Below are 19805 nucleotides of genomic sequence, written 5' to 3'. Positions count from 1 at the left end.
TTGATACTTTTGAATATTTTGGGGGCCGTTGAGCCGATGATGTACTTTCTGTAAACATTTGGACAAAGAAATGTAATTTATGGGAATGGAAATGTCAAATCCTTTTTGGGGCATGGTACGGTTAAACGTGAGATTTTATTGTGGAAAACCTCTTTATATTTATGTTGAAAATCGAGGGTGTGACAGCGGTGATCGATGGTTTCTCGAATAATGAAGGGCAAGTGAAATTATTTGGTGTTTTGCTGGATAACAAGGATTATGTGGCCATTATTGATCTTGGCCGTTAGATTTTATAGTTGCCATATGTCACCTTACTAATAGAATTTGAGGATCCTCCAATTCATTTGGGATTGGAGAGGACTGAGTTTCGCTCCTCTCCAAAAAAAAAAAAAAAGAAGACCAATCACAAATCACAAAAAAGCACAAGACAAGTGCCGTAGGTAGATAAAGCTATGTGCATGCAACAAATCAACCGATTCTAAACGACCCCCGAAAGAAACAATCCAAGGATGAGCGAAGACCAAAAAAGTCAATATTTGGACAGGTTGTTTGTTTCCTAATTAATTACGCACACTTCCACTGTCCTCTCCCCCACACATAAACAAAATACTCTTATCTATACACATACAAACACACACATATAGCCACCAACAAGTTTGAAAGATATTGCCTCTTCCCGTTTTCCCGGGATACAAACTCCCCTCCAAACCAACACTTCTCAATCAGTTCACAACTGAAAAACCCAAATCCCACAAAATGCCCAAACTGCCCTACCCCTTCTCACCCTCCCTCCACTACTTCCTCCTCACTCTCATGCCCTTTCTTGTAATTCCACAATCTCCGACAGACCAAACCCGAACAACCCTCCTCACCATCAAACAGCAGTGGGGAAACCTATCGCAGCTATCCTCATGGAACACCTCATCGCCGCCGTGCTCCTGGCCGGAAATCACCTGCACCAGCGGCATGGTCACCGGACTTAACCTAACTAACTACAATATCACCGAATCAATCCCACCGTCCATTTGTGACCTAAAAAACCTGACCATGCTTGACCTTTCCTACAATTGCTTCACAGGATATTTCCCCACAATTCTTTACAACTGTTCAAACCTCCAGTACCTAGACCTCTCCCAAAACTACTTCGTGGGTCCCATCCCGTCCAATGTTGACCGCCTCTCCTCCTCCCTCTGGTACATTGACGTTGGCGCCAACAGCTTCTCCGGTGACATCCCGAGGGTGATCGGCCGGTTGCCGGAGCTGCGGTTCTTGAAGTTGTACACGAACGAGTTCAACGGCAGTTTTCCGGCTGAAATCGGAAACCTGTCGAATTTAGAGGATCTGAGCATGCCTTACAATCCCCTGTTTACTCCGGCAAAAATTCCGCCGGAGTTTGGAAAACTGAAGAAACTGACTTTCTTGTGGATCACCCAAGCCAATTTAATCGGCGAAATACCAGGAAACTTTTCGGGTTTGTCGAGTCTTGAGTGGTTGGATTTGTCTTCTAATGATTTAGAGGGTCCAATTCCAAAAGCTCTGTTTCAACTGAAAAACTTGAGTGTTGCTTATTTGTATAGCAATCGATTAACAGGTGGAATTCCGACCCCTATCCAGTCATTGAACTTGACCAAGATCGATTTATCAAATAATAATTTGAGTGGATCAATTCCAGAGGATTTTGGGAAGTTACAGCAGTTGGAGTTTTTGCATCTGCATTTCAATCTATTTTCCGGCGAAGTTCCGGCAAGCATCGGACTACTTCCGGCACTGACGACATTGAGTCTTCGTTCCAATTTGCTTCAAGGACCTCTTCCTATTGCACCCCCCTTCCTACGAAGATTTTTGATCTCAAACAACAGTCTTAGCGGAGAGATTTCGTCATTGATTTGCAGTGTGAGATACCTTGAGATTCTTGATTTGTCTCACAACAAATTGAGCGGTGCAGTTCCACAATGTTTGGGAAATTTTAGTAGTGTTCTCTCGGTTTTGAATCTGCGCTCCAACGGATTTACGGGAACCATTCCCTTGGCATTTGCAAAGCCCAACCATTTACGAAGTCTCGATTTGAGTGGAAATCATTTTGAAGGACCACTTCCAAGATCTTTGGTAAATTGTAGAAGCTTGGAAGTTCTAAACGTGGGAAACAACAAGGTTAATGATACATTTCCAAATTGGTTGGAGACTCTTTCTGAGTTGCAGGTTCTTGTCATACGATCCAACCGATTTCATGGTCCTATAAACACTGTAATGAGTGAATTTTCTTTTTCTAAGCTTCGAATTGTTGACCTCTCTTACAATGAGTTCAATGGCCATTTGCCAACGAGCTACTTCGAAAATTTCCAAGCTATGAAGAACACAACTATTCCTAGCAAACAATACATGAATGTGGGGGATAGTTATTATCATTATTCTCTCATGGTAACAATGAAGGGACTTGAGATCCAACTGGTGAAAATTTTGACTATCTTTACAACGATTGACTTTTCATCCAACAATTTCAGTGGAGAGATTCCAAATGCCATTGGAAAGCTCAATTCCCTCATACTGCTTAATTTTTCTCATAATACTCTTACTAGTCATATTCCAGCATCTTTGGGGAACTTGACAAACCTTGAATCATTGGACATATCTTTTAACCAGCTAATGGGGAAAATTCCAAGCCAATTAACAAGTTTGACGTTTCTTGCGGTCTTGAACCTTTCGTGGAATCGTCTCCATGGACCCATACCCAGGGGTAAACAATTTGCTACATTTGAGAATGGTTCATATGCCGGGAACTTAGGATTATGTGGGTTTCCATTGTCAAAGGAATGTCAAGATAATTGGACAAAAGTACAGCCACAGGTGTTACAACATGAGGAAGATGATTCAGATTTTGATGGACATTTTTGGAAAGTTGTGGTGATAGGGTTCGGGTGTGGAATGACACTGGGACTCTTTCTAGGATCTCTCATGTTCTTAATTGGTAGACCTAGATTCTTTGTCAAACTTGCTGAAAGAAAATTGCCTAAGAAGGTGATAAGATTGAGGAGTACGGTTGCGGACACAGTAACTAGAAGAAACTAGCAAACATCAATCGCATTATCAGGTATGTGCTGTTGATGCTCTTGCATTTCATGACTTCTGAATTAGGAAAAAGCTTTATTGTGGTGACTACTGTTTGCAATCTAGTCTATAAGTCTGTGGTACTTGTAATATATTATCCGGTATTATAACATGCACATGGTATAAACTCTGTTGTGAATCTTCTGACAATCCTAAAACATTTACATATGTTTATCCTACTAGTTTTTAACTTGGTTTTGTGATTCAGCGATCCAGTAAACTAGGAGTTCTATGAATTTTTGAAAAATTTGAACATATCTATCTGTGGAGGTTAATTTGTCAATAAAAAGTAACTAAAAGAGCAGAGACTTCTTATTTTGGAGAGAAACAAAAAAACGAACTCTTATCTGTGGCTTTTTATTTCTCTCTTTAGCTTTTCCCATGTAATATAGCGAGGAGGAATGAAATTCTGTGTCTCTTTGAACTTCAATACCTGATATTTGGGAGTTAGAATTCCGATGTCATGTCATCTTCAAAATTCCCTTTGGAAATCTGTTGCTATCCTATTATGATATTATGTCGTTGATTGTGCTTGTGAATTTGGTTCATCCATTTCGCATTCATATTGATTCAAGTCCTCTTAATCTCTTAATATTACTGCTCGCTCATGAAAAATATAATACTTAAAGCAGTTTACAACGAAGAAACCGTACTTGTCGACTAATTTTTCACCTGGTCGTAGCTAGGTATTATGTCAATTTGACATTAGATCATGTTTGATTGCTTTGGTTAAAAATTCCATAAACTTCAATTCTGACATGGATTGCTGCAATTGGTAGAGGAATCAAACCCAATCCCACAAACCGTACTTGTCGACCAAGACACGCGGTATTAGTAATTCCTTATCATAAGCCGGCCCAATCGAATGGGCTTTTCATGTACTTAACGTGTTTTCTTCGCCCTCGTAAATTCCTGTTGCAGGTATAATAAGAAAGGAAGCTTTGTTGCTAGTTAGATATCGTTGGAAGACTCGATGGGAAAATGACCAAGAAACTGACGAGTTTGGGTGTGGGTGTTTGTTTAGGTGTATGCAAGAAACTGACGAGTTTGGGTGTGAGCAAGAAACGGACGAGTTTGGGTGTGAGCAAGAAAATAAGCCGGCCCAATTCGTATTACAGTCGGACAACTTCTTGTGGGTGTTTGTTTAGGTAGCTAGTGGTTAATCGTGATTTTACTTTGATTGTAGTATATGTACCCTTCTGTTATGATGCTTTGCGGTTTGCTTTTTCTTCTTTCTTATCAAGTAAATCTATTAGAGCATCCTTAGAGTGACAAATGTAAGAAACTTTTAAGAGATCAGGTATTGAGATATGTTTTCCAGTAAATCCCTCGAATTTTCTCTCTCTGTAAAATTTGGAAAATGCCTCTCACCCATTGAATATCAACGGTTGTTCTCTAGAAGAAAAAGTATAGTTGAATCACTGCTATATTCTCTTTTTTTAGACACCCCGATATGAAGGCATCATACGGAATGCTGGAAAAGTCATATTTCAGTAGCGCAATTCTAGGATTTTCATTCTTCCGTCTCCTAATACAAGCAATATTTTCCCCAGGGAGTCAGGGACCCCAACCGTACGTGTAACTAGATTGCCCTTTTCACTCAAGACCACGACTCAAACAAACTAAGCATTCAAGCACCAAGGACTCTGAAGCTATTAGTACAATTAAACTCCCCTTCCAAAGAGAAGGTCCAGGATTTATTCCATTGCTCAGAATTGGACGCCACAGCCGGCCAGTCCAAGAGTTCCTGCATCTCCATTATCTTAGTCGATTCAGTAATTCATTGACTACAGTGCTCAGACTTTTCGTCGAAGCAGTTCGTGAGATAAAATATATTCATCTTAAACCGTATCCAAGAAATTTGTTCTAGATGTTTCTTCGTAATTGTAGGCAATTCCAGTCACAAACTCCCAATACTTGGAACACAATAGCCATGAAAACAAAGTGCAATAAGATGCAAGAGGCATTACATATAAAGGGTCACGTAAGCATGGCTCAAAATTGTCCTGCCAAGCTAAATGAAAACAGGTTCTTGGAAGGAAATCATCGATCTTGTACAAGAGAAACAAAAAAGAAAAAGAAAGAAAATCAAAAAGAGTAAAGTTGATTACTTCTTGCAAGTTGCAAGAGGAAAATTATTTAACACTCTGGGATACTCCCTCCCCTCATATAACATGTGGGGCTCACACGAAGCCCACAAGTTGGGAGGGAGTATACCCCCGGAGTATACGTGTATTGGAAACCAAACATATTTTCCTTCTTCATGCTATTAATTTTACAATAGTTGGTTGGTGTACTATTTTTCTTAGTAGTTGGTTGGAAGTTCTTCTCGTTAAGGGAAGGGATTTGTTTCGCATATTTTTGGTAGCATTGAGATATGTGACCGGACGGTCAAGATCAAATCAACACTGGAGAGACCGAGTTGAAATCGACTCCCTATGGCTATGTGGCTTAATATTTTCCTTTTTCTCAAACTTTTGCAGGAAAAAATCGTTAGTTGGATGCTACAACAAGTACTGCAATAACGTCTCGCCCTATAGAACTCATGTATCATAAGTCTTCAAATAACTTCTTGGACAATGAGGCCAATCGGTCAATAATCGTTTAGCAAAGAATGTATGTATAGATCAAGCGAGTTTCGTGCATTTAATTCTTCGCCAGCTGCTTTTTTTGACAGATGTTTTGATGCAAAATATCAGGTCCCTAACCCCCCATACTCTTGTCCTAAACGGCATGTAAATTCTTGTCTGAATGCAAATCTGTTTGCTTGTGGTTTCAAAAAAAAAAATAAAGACCGTAGGATCAGTTGATAGCACCTGGGCCTACCTAAGTATTGTCACCTCTGTAGTATTTTATTGTCTTTCAATTCTTTGCGGTTCTCCTTGAGCCGACCTGAACATTGTTTAAACTCATTTTCATTTTTCTTTTCTACAACTCAAGGTGTCCGAGCCAGTCTACGCACGTCTCGACTAATCCGTGAGACAAAGAACCATATGGGCTGGCACCATCGGAGTTGATAGCATTTGGAAGATTTCGAACCGGAGACCTTAGGAGGGACCAAACTCTAAGACTGCATTCACCACGAAGGCCAACCCTTTCGTTGTTTTTAAACTCGTTTTCTGTACTAATGGCAGTTACGAACAACAGCGATTTTGTGAAATGAAAGAGGAAACTAAATGAGTAATTATATCTGCTTCTTCTATGGATGATTCTAAAGGGTTTCATGAATTGTTTCCACTTTGGCTTTTTGTCAAACAGGTAGTGGCTGGTGAGATATTGGACCCCTGTTTAGAAGGGAAAAAAACACTTCTTCGTTCTTTCGTTAATGCTCATTGTGACCTTCCATTCGAATAAAGCCTAAACAAATTAATACTTGCATACGACACACCCAAGAGTTGCCGTAGTGGTTCAGGTGGATGCCCCGGCTTTGGAAGAATATTCTTCAAGGTCTGAGGTCCGATTTCCCACCAGATAAGTACCATACAGAAAGTGGGGGCCATAATGGGTGTGATCGCGCTAGCTCCGCCGGAGGTTTTGATTGTATAGTCGGGTTCACATGATAGTTTGACGGTAGGATTGTTCCTACGTTACCCAAAAAAACAAAAAAACTTAGCATACCAAAAGGGGACCTAAACAGAAATTTCTTCTTTTATCAAGCCTTGTTTTGCCATATGAACTTTTTGAACATAATTGGTCTATATTTTTGTATTTTTTTTATTATAACTTCCTTCAAGACTAATAATGTGATGTAAAAAATTAATCCAAGTCTATATTTTTCTGATTATAACTCTCTCTCTCTCTCTCATAGATCTCTCCTTCCTGATTTCAGTGTGCCGCTACGTCGATGGAGCCTATCATCGTCAGAGCAGTCTGCTTGTGTGCTCTTCTTGTCGTTCTAGGTGTCGTAGAAGCTCGCACCCTGATGAGGGCGTAGTCTCTTGGGACGGAGATAGCAGTTGGTGGTGCTGTATGGTGGGGTGTGGTTGCTGTGGTGATCAAGGTTCCGTTCTATGGTCTTTACTGTGTCTCGGCTGCCCTTGTCGCAGTGGTGGCGGTGGCAGTGAAGGTCTTGATCAAAGTTTTTGGGTGTAGACATGCTGTTTGAGGTTTTGGTTTAGTTTTTATTTGCTATTTTTTGTTGATTTTCTTTCCCTACGTGAGATTTTTTCTCAAACCTAGAGGGTGATTTTGTGGTGGGTTTTCTATGTCGTCTTGATGGCTTTTCGTGGTCGGAGACGAGACTTTTCTATGTGAAGTCTTGGATAGTCGTTTGTGAGTTTAGGCCTCCTTTGTTGTTGCTTTCCTCCGGGGTGGCTACCCATTTTTTATGTATGGTTTTCGTATTAATGAAAACACTTCTAAACTTTGACCAAAAAAAAAACAACCAAAAATACTGTGCCAAAATGTCCGGTTAAAATTAGACAAAGGGGACCTATATATGCACGATATAGAAGTTAAATTGGAAGTCAGAGTCTACCCCAAACACCACTGTATGCATTTCTCTCCTTAATTCCAGAAAAATATACTTCTATCTTGTCTGGCTTTTGTGGCCTTTATCTTCTGAGAATATAAATGCATGATATAGAAGTTCAATTGTAATTAAGTCAAAGTCCACCCCAAACAACACGGTATGCATTTCTCTCCTTCCATGTGGAAAACAAAAATATACTTATATCTTGTCTAGATGCCATTTTGTTTCCTAGCTAGCTAGTCTTTCAATTCAGAAGTTATGGGTAAGCAGTATTTACCAATCACAATACATGTACATGGAGTACCACATGTAATCACTTCAAGAGAAAAACAATATATATATATATATATATGATCTGAATCTTACATCTCGTAAGTTGTAAGGTTAAACTGTAGAATATATTTACTGTTCATTTTGAATGACAATTTTTCATGTGTCTACACGTCTATTAACATCAAATCACACAAATATTTTTTTAACTCTTACATATTTGCATGTTCGATCTACTAAAGGAATACTTCAAATCATAGTAGTTTTGGGCTCAGGATATGGTAAAAATTCGGAGTTTGGAGGAGTACGGAGGGATGGAGTATGGAGGGGAGCTGACATGATCCCTAGAGGAATGAGAAAAAATTTCGGTGTCCGGTGGGTATATTCTACGTGGTATCCGTTCAGCATATTCGGGCCGTCCAATATATCTTTGGACGGCTCGAATTGAAACCCTAGTCTCTCTTCTCTCACACCAACACTTTCTCTCTTCTTTTTCTCTTTCCAAATTCGAGCCGCCCAAAAATGAAATTAATGGCTCAGATGCGCTGAGTGGATACCACGTGATACCCACCCAGCACTTAAAATTTTCCCGATGGAATTGTCGAAAATATCTTTATTCTTTTTCTCTTTTCTCTTTTTCTATTTCTTTTCATTATGACAAATTATGGGGCATTAACTTGGTAATTTCAAATCCTTCACCACAACAAATTGTACTCAAACACCATGAAAATAGTAAGTCAGACCACAAAAATTCGACAACTTTTGGACCGTCAACATTTATGAATAGGACTACCAAAATTCAGAAATTGGAGTGCAAAAATTTATATGTAGGGCCATAAAAATTTCAGACAAATTTACTTTGTTTTAACCGTAAAAATCTCATACCACGAGTCTTAAAAATTCATATGTCAGACCACAAATATTCATATCATGTCGGAACATTTCAAAAATATCTAATGAGTATTAAATGCTATTATTTGTGAAAAGGTTTAAATCGAAAGGTGTGTCTATTTGGTTCAAATGAATAGACATGACAAAATCAAAAGCTATAACTATTATGGTCAAATGAACAAACATCGCTATTGAAATAGACATTGTATAGACATCCTAATTTAGTTTAACAAGTATTTAAGATCTACTATGGGTATTTTCTGATGATGAACATGCTGTCGTGACGTATTTCGCTAAGAGTACAAATTCCCGCTTGAATAGTTGTAAACCCAAGTTGTTGGAACATCTTTCAAAACCCCTTTCTAAGCTTGATTACACTCATTATGTTCACTAACTGATTGCAACTTTTAAAAGTGGCGATCACCACTAACTTCTGTCGATCGCTAGATATACAGTTGATCACCACTTTTCTTCTCTGCCTTAACTATGTCGATCGCTAGATGAACAATTGGTGTCACCATAAACATTTGTATGTAGGATTTGGAGATGTAATAGGATATGTAATCTTGTGGAGGATTTGGAGATGTAATAGGATATGAGTCAAATCTCATGGTCTTTTCAGTTCGTACCTCCACTTGCATCCGGGCTACATGTGAGGGGGAGTGTTAGACTTTATCTCATATCATTTATCTAAACCGCCCAAGTTTGGAATTAATAAAATCTAGAGGCTACTTCACCTATTGTCGATTGATTTTAGGTTGAAACCCTTCAAGAAATCTAACAGCTATTTTGTCGTTTTGAAGAAGCTAAATTGTGGAAATGGTGTCCCCAAGTTAGAATTCTGTGTCCAAAAAAAATCAAGCTACTAAGATTCTAACTGGGGGACCTGCTACGATGCCTAAATGAGCCCATCTCCAATTCGCAATAGCCGTGCCAAAAATCACTTTGATCCGAGACAAGGTAGAGGCACGAACGACACATGATTGATTATCTTGAAGTTTTGTCTCAAATGCATAATAGTCTTTAAAAAAATTTCAAGACAAACAAGGTTCAATCATGCCTATATCGATGTCTAATTAGTGTGATTTTATACACTTGCGTGACAAACCAAACAAAATGAACGGCTTGACTCAATTTTTCAGATCCAGAATATGGCCCATTTGTGCTGGTGCTCAGAAAAGACCCAAGTCAACTCACAAAAACCTAATTCAATAATTCATTGCTCGACTCTCGGGTTAATTCTGGTCGTTCACAGCTGCCTGCTTGAATCCAATCTCCAACAAAGCCAAACGGTACTAGGAAAAAAATTAACAAAACAGAGACGTCCAAAAATGTATACGTGCATGTGAATGATTCATACAGGGTCCACAATCCACCCCAAACAACACGGTATGTATTTCTCGCTTTCCATGAGAGAAAAAAAATCTCTTTCTTGTCAGACTAATTTGTGGTCTCTATTTTCTTATCTTAGAATATAAATGCATGACATATAAGTTCAATAGTAAGACTAAGTCCACTCCATACAACACGGTATGCATTTCTCTCTTTCCATGCATGAGGGGGAAAAAATATACCTCTTTCTTGTCAGACTAATTTGTGGCCTTAATTTTCTTAGAGTATATAGTTTCACAATCCATTTTCCTCAATGAAAAAGTGTAACATTTTCTACAATATTGCTTATTATGAGAATAATTTCGTTGTATTTAATTGTTTGTTTCCTTCTCCGAACACCTGGTGGGCAAAAGTTGACTGGAATACCTAATTGTCAATAAAAACAAGAGTTATCCAATAAGCAATATTGGACAGAGGGGATACAATTTATATTTGTTTGCTCCGCAAAACGCATTGCTATGTGATGCATTAAATTTGGTAAGAAACTAAATTGGAACTTTTTTCCGCACGTTAGTAGATAATACCGAGTTCTTTAATTTGAAGACACTACAACAAAATTGAGTTTTAATAGCATATTCTTACAGCGTTCTTTAAAAAATGCTATAATAGACTTTCATCTTTACATCAAGATAGCGTGCAAAACACTGTAGGGGAGCAGAAGACTTTCGACAGCGTTCCACTGTCTCAATTATAGCGTTCACCCAATAAAAAAGGCGCCATTCTCAATTGGGGGAAATTTTAAGACGGCAAAAAAATTCCTGGGAAATCCCTTCTCTCTCTACAATTTCTACCTACTCGATCTCCGCCGATCTCTCTCTCTCTCTCTCTCTCTCTCTCTCTCTCTCTCTCACACGCACACAGAGAAACACACACGAAGAGACACGAAGAGAGGAGAGCAAAGGAATGGCGTGATTCAAAGCTAGTGCCTTCACCAATCGAGCACCAGTAGTACCACCGCCGGGCCTCGATCCATTCATCTCCAAGCTCTATCGCTTGTCTGCCCTCAACCACAACTCGGTAAGTCGAATAATTGCACGCACTCTCAACGTTATTCTTGATTTACTTTGAAGTTTTGATTCAGGGATCTATTTTAGGGTTTTCAACTTGGGTTCTCGATTGTGGGGTTTTGTTTTGCGATTTCAATTTAGAGGGTTTCGATTCCAGGTTTAGCTTGGGGCTGCTCTATTTTGAACTTTGTTGATATGCTCTGGGTTTGAAATTTTTATGGGCTTAATATTTGATTTGAAATCATATGTAACACAAATCTGCCCGCCATCTGTTCAACGTTTTTTCCCTCATGAAACTTTGTTAATAACCTCTTCTCCATCACAATCAGTTTTGCTGATAATATAATTTTTTTTCCCCAAATAAAAGCCCTGTTGTAGTGCCCATGTGATTTTAGTGATGTTCAGTTAATTGTTTTTTTTGCGAAAACTTTGTTATCCAAAGATATATGCCTATTCCTGAACAAAGATTTCTAACATAGCATCTGAGTATGTTTTTTAGGTAGTAAGTTGATGTATGTGTTTTGTGATTGGGTTGTGTGGCTCAGAATGTTTTAGATTATGTATAAGTATGGTTTATACATGCATTGTGCAAGTGTGGGTAAAAGAGAAAAAAGAGAGCAGAGGAGAGTGAGTGTTCGGAGCCTCCCTAGGGGGGTTTTCCCCACCACTGAAATGTGAGAAGAAGAGACGTGAGTTGAGAGTTGTATTTTGTAAGCGTTGTGTTGTGTTTGAGTTAGATAAATTTGTGAGTTTGATTGTGGCATTAGTTCTCTCTTAATTTTCCATCAGTTAGCACCCTTATTTTTTTCGTTGTTAGTTGTTTGATTTGTGATGGAGTCATAGTTTTAAAGTGGAGTTCAACTAGTATACCCATTAGCTAACCAATACTAAGCCTTTATACTAAACTCCATTTGCTTCACCGTCACTTTGATCCCAGGTTTTTTTCCGTTGACTATTTCTTGAAGTTTAGCTTTCTTTGCTTGGGGATTATATTAGACAACAATTACATACTATGATTTCATCTTGGATATATTTGCTCTTTTAATTTTTCTAGTAGCAAAATGTATAAGGGCCCATCGTAGGATTTCGCTTCAGTTTGCTTAAAGTCTTGAGCTGGCTTTGTTTGTTATTTGTTTACAGCCGCTACTAAGTACTTTGGCATTCAATTCTTGCAGTTTCTAGTTGGCTACTAGATACATAGCAGAAGAATCTTTTCTAGTTATCTTGCTCCGATGATTTTACTCTGCATGTTTCTTCCTCTAGATATACAGCCATTAAGCTGAGTGCTCAATCTGTTTTTCTTTTAGACAAAATGCCCAAAGGGAGAAAATTGTGGCTACAACCAGGTTTTCTAGCAAATCAAGTCATGCCAGATTATTAGAGAAAGAAATGAGAGAATAAAGAGGAACAATGAGATTGAATTCTTTTGGGGTGAAGGGTATCGCAAATTCTTTGCGGTGTTCGATTCAGCACGCTCAAATGAGAATGGAAAGTGTAGAGGGAGTTGGATGATGATGACTATAGACCTACAGATGAGAATGGAAAGTGTAGAGGGAGTTGGATGATTGTTGGAGTACCATTGAGGTATTAAGTTTCCAATCTTTGTTGGTCTTGTTTCAACTAAAGCTATCTGAAATGGTTCTTCGTTATTTTCCTGTAGTCCAAGATTTTACTCTGAATGATGAGGGAGTAAGAGGAATAATCAAGCACAATACACTTAAGTCAATCGGGGAAAAGTTGTGACAATGGAGATCTAGTCATGTAGCTTAAAAACAAAATATTATGATGAGCAGCTGCACAATTTATTGCAACAGCACCTGCGACCATTAATTAGGAGTGATATGCTGATCTTGTTAATTATTGGTATTCAGATGATGGACAAGTATGTAAAATATAATAACTATATACTTGAGCTAGAAAGAAAATTATATACTTTAGCTAGAAGATAAGGTGCAGTCTCAACTCTCAAGAACAGTAGTTGAATTCCACAGTTAGTGAACTGAACACTGTAAAATCATTTGTTGACTTCTTGATTAGGCAATGTGGTTTTCAGGCTATGATTATAACTTTATGCTTACTTGTGATGTAAAGACAAGTTAAATTTATATGTGCTTGCATGGTTTATGTTCTCATATCAATTCTTCCCTCAATTACTTTGGCTCAAGATGTTGCTAGTGGCATCCCAAATCAAGTTTCTCCCCAGGCAAATCAAGGAGCATCTTTTGCAAGTCATGAAATAGAAGCTTTTTTAGGTAACAATTTCTCTCTGTGTGTGTGTGTGTGTGTGTGTGTGTGGATTGCATAAAGATTTCAGATGTAAAAGAGATTTGATGTACTTGAAGGTTTATTTAGTCATGTACTTGAAGGTTTCAGCTGTTGGATTGCATAGAGATTTAGCTGTTGGCGTTCTTGATGAAATGCCATGTGTCCTTTAAATGTTAGTGAGAATGCCACGTAGCTGTAGTTTTTAATTATTCCTTAATTTGCTTCTTGAGCCACTCTTCTTCATTTATTATTCTATTGCCAATGTTATTCCCCTCCTCCAGACATCTATGTAGCCTTTCTTCTAAGCTCACATTCTTTCTCCATGGATAGTAAGTATACATTTATGAGCTGGGGTACAGAGTTTAGCTGGCTGTATATAAATGCTCACATTCTTCCAGATTGCCTGCCACTTTTTCTCCATTTCTTGGCAGTTATATCCCAATACGGTTCACTTTCTTCATCAAAGGCTCATTATATATTAGGTGTCTGTGAAGATGATGTGGTTACTTCTTTTCTTTTGTTCTGCTCCCTCAATGTTCTGGTAATGTGCGCGTGTGTTGGATATTAATTGCTTAGTTTGGTTGATGGTTCTAATGTATTTGATAGTGAACTGAAGTAATTTGGTTGATACTTGTAAGGACTTTTGGCAGTCATATCATTGTATCACTGGCATATGTGTCAACGACTATTGATTGGCGTAAGTTCATAATTATATAGCAAGCATAATGGCTTGCTACTGCGATTCTTGTCTGCCCAGATTGTTAGGTTATTTGTAACTTGTTGATGTACATTGCCATGTTTTGGATTATAAAGGTTCATAGGCAAACAGAAGAAACTAACTAAGCCCGTGCCTTGCCTAGGAAAAAACCTTATCGTACCTTTCAGCTTGTGCACTTGAAAATCTAGGTTTTCTTTTTGATTTGGTATCGTCCGTTCCACAATGATAGGCATTTTCTTCTTGAAAATCTAGGTTTTCTTAGAGGAACTTTCATTATGAGGAAATTTTATTTTAGCTTCTATGTTCCAAGTGTTAAACCATCTAACATAAGTTTAGCTTCTAGGTTTTCTTAAACGCACATATCCCTCTGAAATTTTCACTTACCTTTGAAATTTTCAGTCGATAGAGTCCGAACAAACCCTAGATTTCTGAATCATCATCCGTGCAAACTGGTACGGATCGGCTGTTGTTCTTGGGTTCTGTTCGTTTTAGGTTGCTTCATTTTTCTCAATCATTTCTCAGAATCGTTTTCCTCTACGCATGTCTCTTCCCAACCGTTTCAGCCTTTTTTTTAGGTAAGTGCGTTCTTCTCTATTTTTCTAATAGCTATTGGGTTCTCTTGAATCCTTATCAATGACCAACCTTGATTGTTGTTCTGCTCCCTCAATTGATTCCTACTCGGACAAGAATGACGCCATATTCCAAGAAGCCCCAATCAGGGTTGATTCAATGGTTTTTTTTAATTCTTGGCCATATACAAGGCTAGGGTTTTAATAGTCATTCAGCATGTTATATTATTTTAGGTCACTACAACAAGTAATTAAGGCGATGTCAGGCACCCAAAATCTCACACAAACCTCTGAAAATTTTAATTGATGCTGTGCAAATTGGAGGTAGATTTTCCACTCCGTGAGAACTGCCCAAAATCTCGCACAAACCTCCGAAAATTTCAATCGATGTCCTGTGAACTGGAGGTAGATTTCCCACTTTGTGAGAACTTGTCATGACTGCTTATGGATCCATCGTGATAGGGCCTTTTTAAAAAAAATCATGATCGAGGTCTTCTTTCCAGCCAAAGGTTCGTTCGTTTTCCATTACTTTTGCTTATATCGCTTTGTAGTCACCTATTGATTGCTTGACTAACTTCATAATTTGTTTTTAATCGTTCATATTTGCTTATGAATATATTGGGGCTGTTTTATTATTTCAAACGATTGGCTTTTAGGTACTTTTTCTCTTCATGAATCTTAGGCATGATTTCGTAGACTTTTGAAGCTTCCAAAAAAGGACTTTGCAAAGTGCTTGTAAGACAAGAAAAAATTGAAATTTGAGAGCCATCAGCTACTTGTTATTGGATGGATTCATGTGATTCAAGTGCCTATGTGCTTCTTTATAACTTGCATGTGGGTTATGGGATGTGTGATGATGTTAGGAACGTTAGGGGAAGTGATGAAAAAAAGGGACCTAGAGAAAGGTTCAAGTGTTGTGATAGAACTCCCTTGAGGGAGTTATTCTTTAGTTCTTTTCTTTAGTTCTTTGCTAGGGATAATCCTGGCTTGTTCCCCACCTTCCCCTTAGTTCTATACTTTGTGCAGATTGGGGTAAAAATGGTCCTGAAACAAACGAGAAAGTGTAATATCTTGGCTTTTTGGCTTTTGGGGTTTGCTTGAGCTTCATTGTTTGATTTTGGCATTTTAGGCCTTAGGCTTTCAGGCTTGTCCCGTTGGATTGGGCTTTTGCCCTTGGCTGTATTTGTCCAACCTTTGGTTGGAAGTTCTAGCTCTTTACATATGTTTAGTAAGACATCTTCTTTGGAAATCACTTCAACCACTCCCGAGAGGTATACGACTATTGAAAATTTTGATAGAAACCACTCAACTGAATTATTATTTTTTGCTTGTTAACATAACTTAGGGTAAACCGTAGAGGTTTTTTATGCTTGTTAACACACCTGCGATTCTGACATCTTCTTTAGGTGATCATTATCATACCATATCAAATAGAAATTTGTGTTTTTCTTTTATAGAAACCACTCAAATGATAAATTTGATTAAATGTAGTAATACATTATTTCTTTTACGGATAATGACATTGTTATTCTTTTCACCATTCACCATCTTTGTCTGGAAAACTTCCTGTTGAATTTCATGAATTTTGCTACATTTGTTAAAGTTCAAGCTAAGGTGTAAATGAATCTGCTTGAATGGTCTAGTTGGGGCCATAATTGTTGTAACTTGTAATGTAATGAAGGAGGTGACTCCCCTTTATTGCTCTGTTTCTCTTTGTAGAGTAAAAGAGTTTGTTTCACCCATGGTTTTTATTGTTTTTTTGCGTATCAGGAGAAAGAGAAGATAGCTAGTTGACAGACTAATTTGTAGTAGCACATCAGATATAGGGATGTGTAAAAGCCACTGCAAGAATTGGCTCAGCGAAGTGCTTCAACCTGCCATCTTATTCATGTGTCCAAGAAGGTCCTGATCATACGTTGAGCCTGGCAGAACATGTCTGTAGAGATAGCTCTGAACACACTTGCAAACATAGGCCCTTCTAAGGCGCTAGCTTCAAATGTCTTGGTAAGCGATTAACTATGGTGGTTTCCCTTCACCACTAAGTTTGGTCGGTCATTTTGGTCATAAAATAGAGTGCTTATTGTCTTCTAGCATCACTTTGGAAAAATTCCATTAGTTATCGGCTTGAACTAGCAATATAGGTGGTAGACATACTAGCACAAAAGTTAGGGAAACATTGGTAATAGAGATTCAAGGTCTGGTATATTGTGGGAAGATCTAGAACTCTTTGTAACCTTACCTGCAAACTTCTTGACCAATGCCTTAATCCAATCTCACAATGACTGAATATTTATCAGGTTTTATCTGGTAAACGGAATGATTTTTCAGTTCAATGTACTTACATGTGTAATTCTACCAGCTTTCATGCATTCTTGATGAAATTTTTCTGCCAGTACCCTGATTCTTACTTCTTGATGATTAATTCTGTATTGTCAAGTTCTGCAAAACTCATGGTCGAGTTTCTCCAAAAAGAGTTTCTCCAAAAAGAGGAAATTGATGCCTTGTGACTGCTAACGAGTCCCGTGAAAAGAACATAAATTGACTTTAAAGTGATTAGTGCAAGAGATTTTTAGTGCAATGCTTGGATTTAAGCTCTATTCTGTTGTTAGGAAAGTTGTAGGATGTTTTAATTTTATTAGCTATTTGTCTTAAGAATATAAACATGATTGTGTCCGTGTAGATGAACAAAATGTTAACTCAGTGATAGATTTTGTACTATTTCTCAGGTAGCTGATCAGGTGGCTCTATCTCTCATTAGAAAAATTCCATAAGCACCTTTTTGTTTTAAGGGCACAAGGGTAATGCCTGGGCCCTGGAATTATAAATTTGGCATTCTTACAAGTTTACCCTTATTGTACCATGTTATTAAACATTTGGAAGAGGTTTTCATTGATCAATTGTTGTTTAGTTATCAATAGTGGTCTGCAACTTCTGTAGTTCCTCTCATACTATTTTAATGCTTCAGCTTTGGGTGCATTGGCAATACATCAGTAACATGATACCTATGTACATCTGTTTAATAAATGCAGATGGATAAAATCCCTTCACCCGGCTTGGCAAAGGGTAGGGAGGTGGACTTTGGATGAGGACAAGCGACTGAAAGTAGCAGCTCCCCGTACTGATAATCAGTGTAAGAGGTAAATTTTTTACAATTAGAGGGCCAAAATGTTCTTCGTGTCTCATTTCTATTTTGTTACTCCATTCTTTTCCATTATACCTTTCTGTTCTAAACTTTACTTTCCTGCCTTGTACTCCTGTATTTATTGGTGGTTTTCTTCTCTGGCTCTCTCTACTATGATTCGGAGGTGGAAGGATATGCATCCAGTTGAATACCTCACCGCCCTTACATTTGATCCTTGTTATCTTCTACCCACGACCTTTGGAATATAGATCAATCATACCATCTTGATATCCTATATTGTTGGGTTAAATGTGCATTTGATAAAGACGTGACTGAAGTAGTTTCTACAACTACTGCATCCAAAAACATACATTATTGCTTGGTGTTCTTCTCCCCCCACTTATTTCCATGAATGATTTATGTCTATGTATAACTTTGTAAGGATTTCGTATGTATAATCACATCATGCTAGGAAACACGTTTGATGCTGTTAAGATCATGGACAAAATTAGTTATACTTAGATTCTTGCGTCTTAAATGCTGAATGGGTGAATGTTGATCTTAGTTGTCCAGTTGACAAAGTTCTTGTGGACTCTACACTAGGCTTGTGGACTCTACACTAGGCTAGAGTCAAATTAGGAAAAGGAAAAGATTTTTTGTGCAAAATACTAAGAACTAATGGTGTTGCACAAACTTTTAAGAACTAATGGTGTTTGCACAGACCTCTAAGAACTAATGGTGTTTGCATAAACCTTAAACGCTGTTGCATGGATCTCAAAAAGTTTTTCTTTCAAATATTAGTTCAGCTCTTTCTTATTTCAGAAAGTAATTCATTTTTGAAGGCTTCAGCCTTGGTTAAGAAAGTATTTCAGAAAGTAATTCATTTATGACTTGTATGGTATCTCTTACTCCCCGAAAGGGAATTATAGGCTTGAGTCTTGGTTAAGAAAGTATTTCAGAAAGTAATTCATCTATTTGTTCTCTGCACGATATATCAGATGAAAAGGGAAACTATGAAAAAAAAATCCAAACTAGTTGCGTTGGGAATCGGTGGGCGTAGTCTTGCTCTTATTTAGTGGAGTAGTATTTATCACATTGTCTACATGATGATGATGATGATGATATATACACTACTAATACATGCATACTGTCGAAATACATGCATTCTGACTTAGCTGTTCATGCAGTCGTACTGTAGTATTAATTAGCATGCATGAGCCATGCTTGACTTTGTTATACCCACCACCACCTCTTTTATTAGTCCAAGATAAGAAGCATAGATACGGATACGGGACACGGACACGATATGTACGGAGAGTATCCGAGAGTACGGATACCGATACGGATACCGATACGTGGTACGGAGGCCAAAATAGAGTATCCATGCTTTAGAGGCTGCTTGAGCATTAAATTCACTCATTCGTTATTTGTGTGTTCTACTTGTTATATATGTTCACAGTCTCATTGGTCATTTACGATGATTTTTTATTATGCAATTTTTAGGATGATACGGAAAAAGTTGAACATGATACACCAAGCTCACCTTGGAATAATCTAAAAGAAGATGCTATTTCTAATTGAAATGTTAAGTAGAAATTGTTATGACTCAATCAAATTGAAATGTTTGCTTCTCCCATATGTAGGTTTATGGGTTGATAAAGAAGTGTTGTGACTTTTTGCTGAAGATATAGGTATGATCTTGCTAGTGTGATGACTGTCATTATCGCTTGGTTGATTGAAGCCTTTTTGTTGATACTTATGGGATGGAGAGATTTTGGAAGGACTGTTTTGGTTGAAGCCTTTTTGTTAATATTTTGGCGTAAGGTTTGAACTCCACTTTTGGAATATATAGATGTTTTGGAAAGTCTTTTTGTTGATATTTAGTGACAAGGCTTGTACTCCACTTGTGGGATACATAGATATTTTGGAAGGCCTTTTTGTTGATATTTGGTAACAAGGCTTGTACTAGATAGAAATGTTGGAAGGACATTTAGTA

General features: G+C 37.9%; 1 protein-coding gene and 1 long non-coding RNA gene across 3 annotated transcripts; both read left to right on the top strand.

Annotated features, from left to right (window-relative positions):
* Positions 1-966: 966 nt before the first annotated feature.
* LOC131327897 (receptor-like protein 52) lies at positions 967-7210 on the top strand. The gene is made up of 7 exons (XM_058361022.1): positions 967-3031; positions 3133-3185; positions 4057-4253; positions 4996-5133; positions 5589-5652; positions 6364-6426; positions 7040-7210. Exons 1-7 carry the CDS (start codon positions 967-969, stop codon positions 7208-7210), a joined length of 2751 nt encoding a protein of 916 aa, XP_058217005.1.
* A 3469-nt stretch (positions 7211-10679) lies between these two features.
* LOC131301054 (uncharacterized) lies at positions 10680-14444 on the top strand. 2 transcript variants are annotated; one of them, XR_009191156.1, is made up of 3 exons: positions 10680-11146; positions 12444-12720; positions 12797-14444. It is a non-coding gene; the product is annotated as an uncharacterized LOC131301054 (long non-coding RNA). The 2 variants fall into 2 exon arrangements; XR_009191157.1 differs by having other exon boundaries at positions 13302-13412.
* Positions 14445-19805: the final 5361 nt, after the last annotated feature.

The sequence above is a fragment of the Rhododendron vialii genome, chromosome 1a (genome assembly GCF_030253575.1).
Source record: "Rhododendron vialii isolate Sample 1 chromosome 1a, ASM3025357v1".
NCBI lineage: Eukaryota > Viridiplantae > Streptophyta > Magnoliopsida > Ericales > Ericaceae > Rhododendron > Rhododendron vialii.
This window is presented reverse-complemented; position numbering and strand designations above follow the sequence as displayed.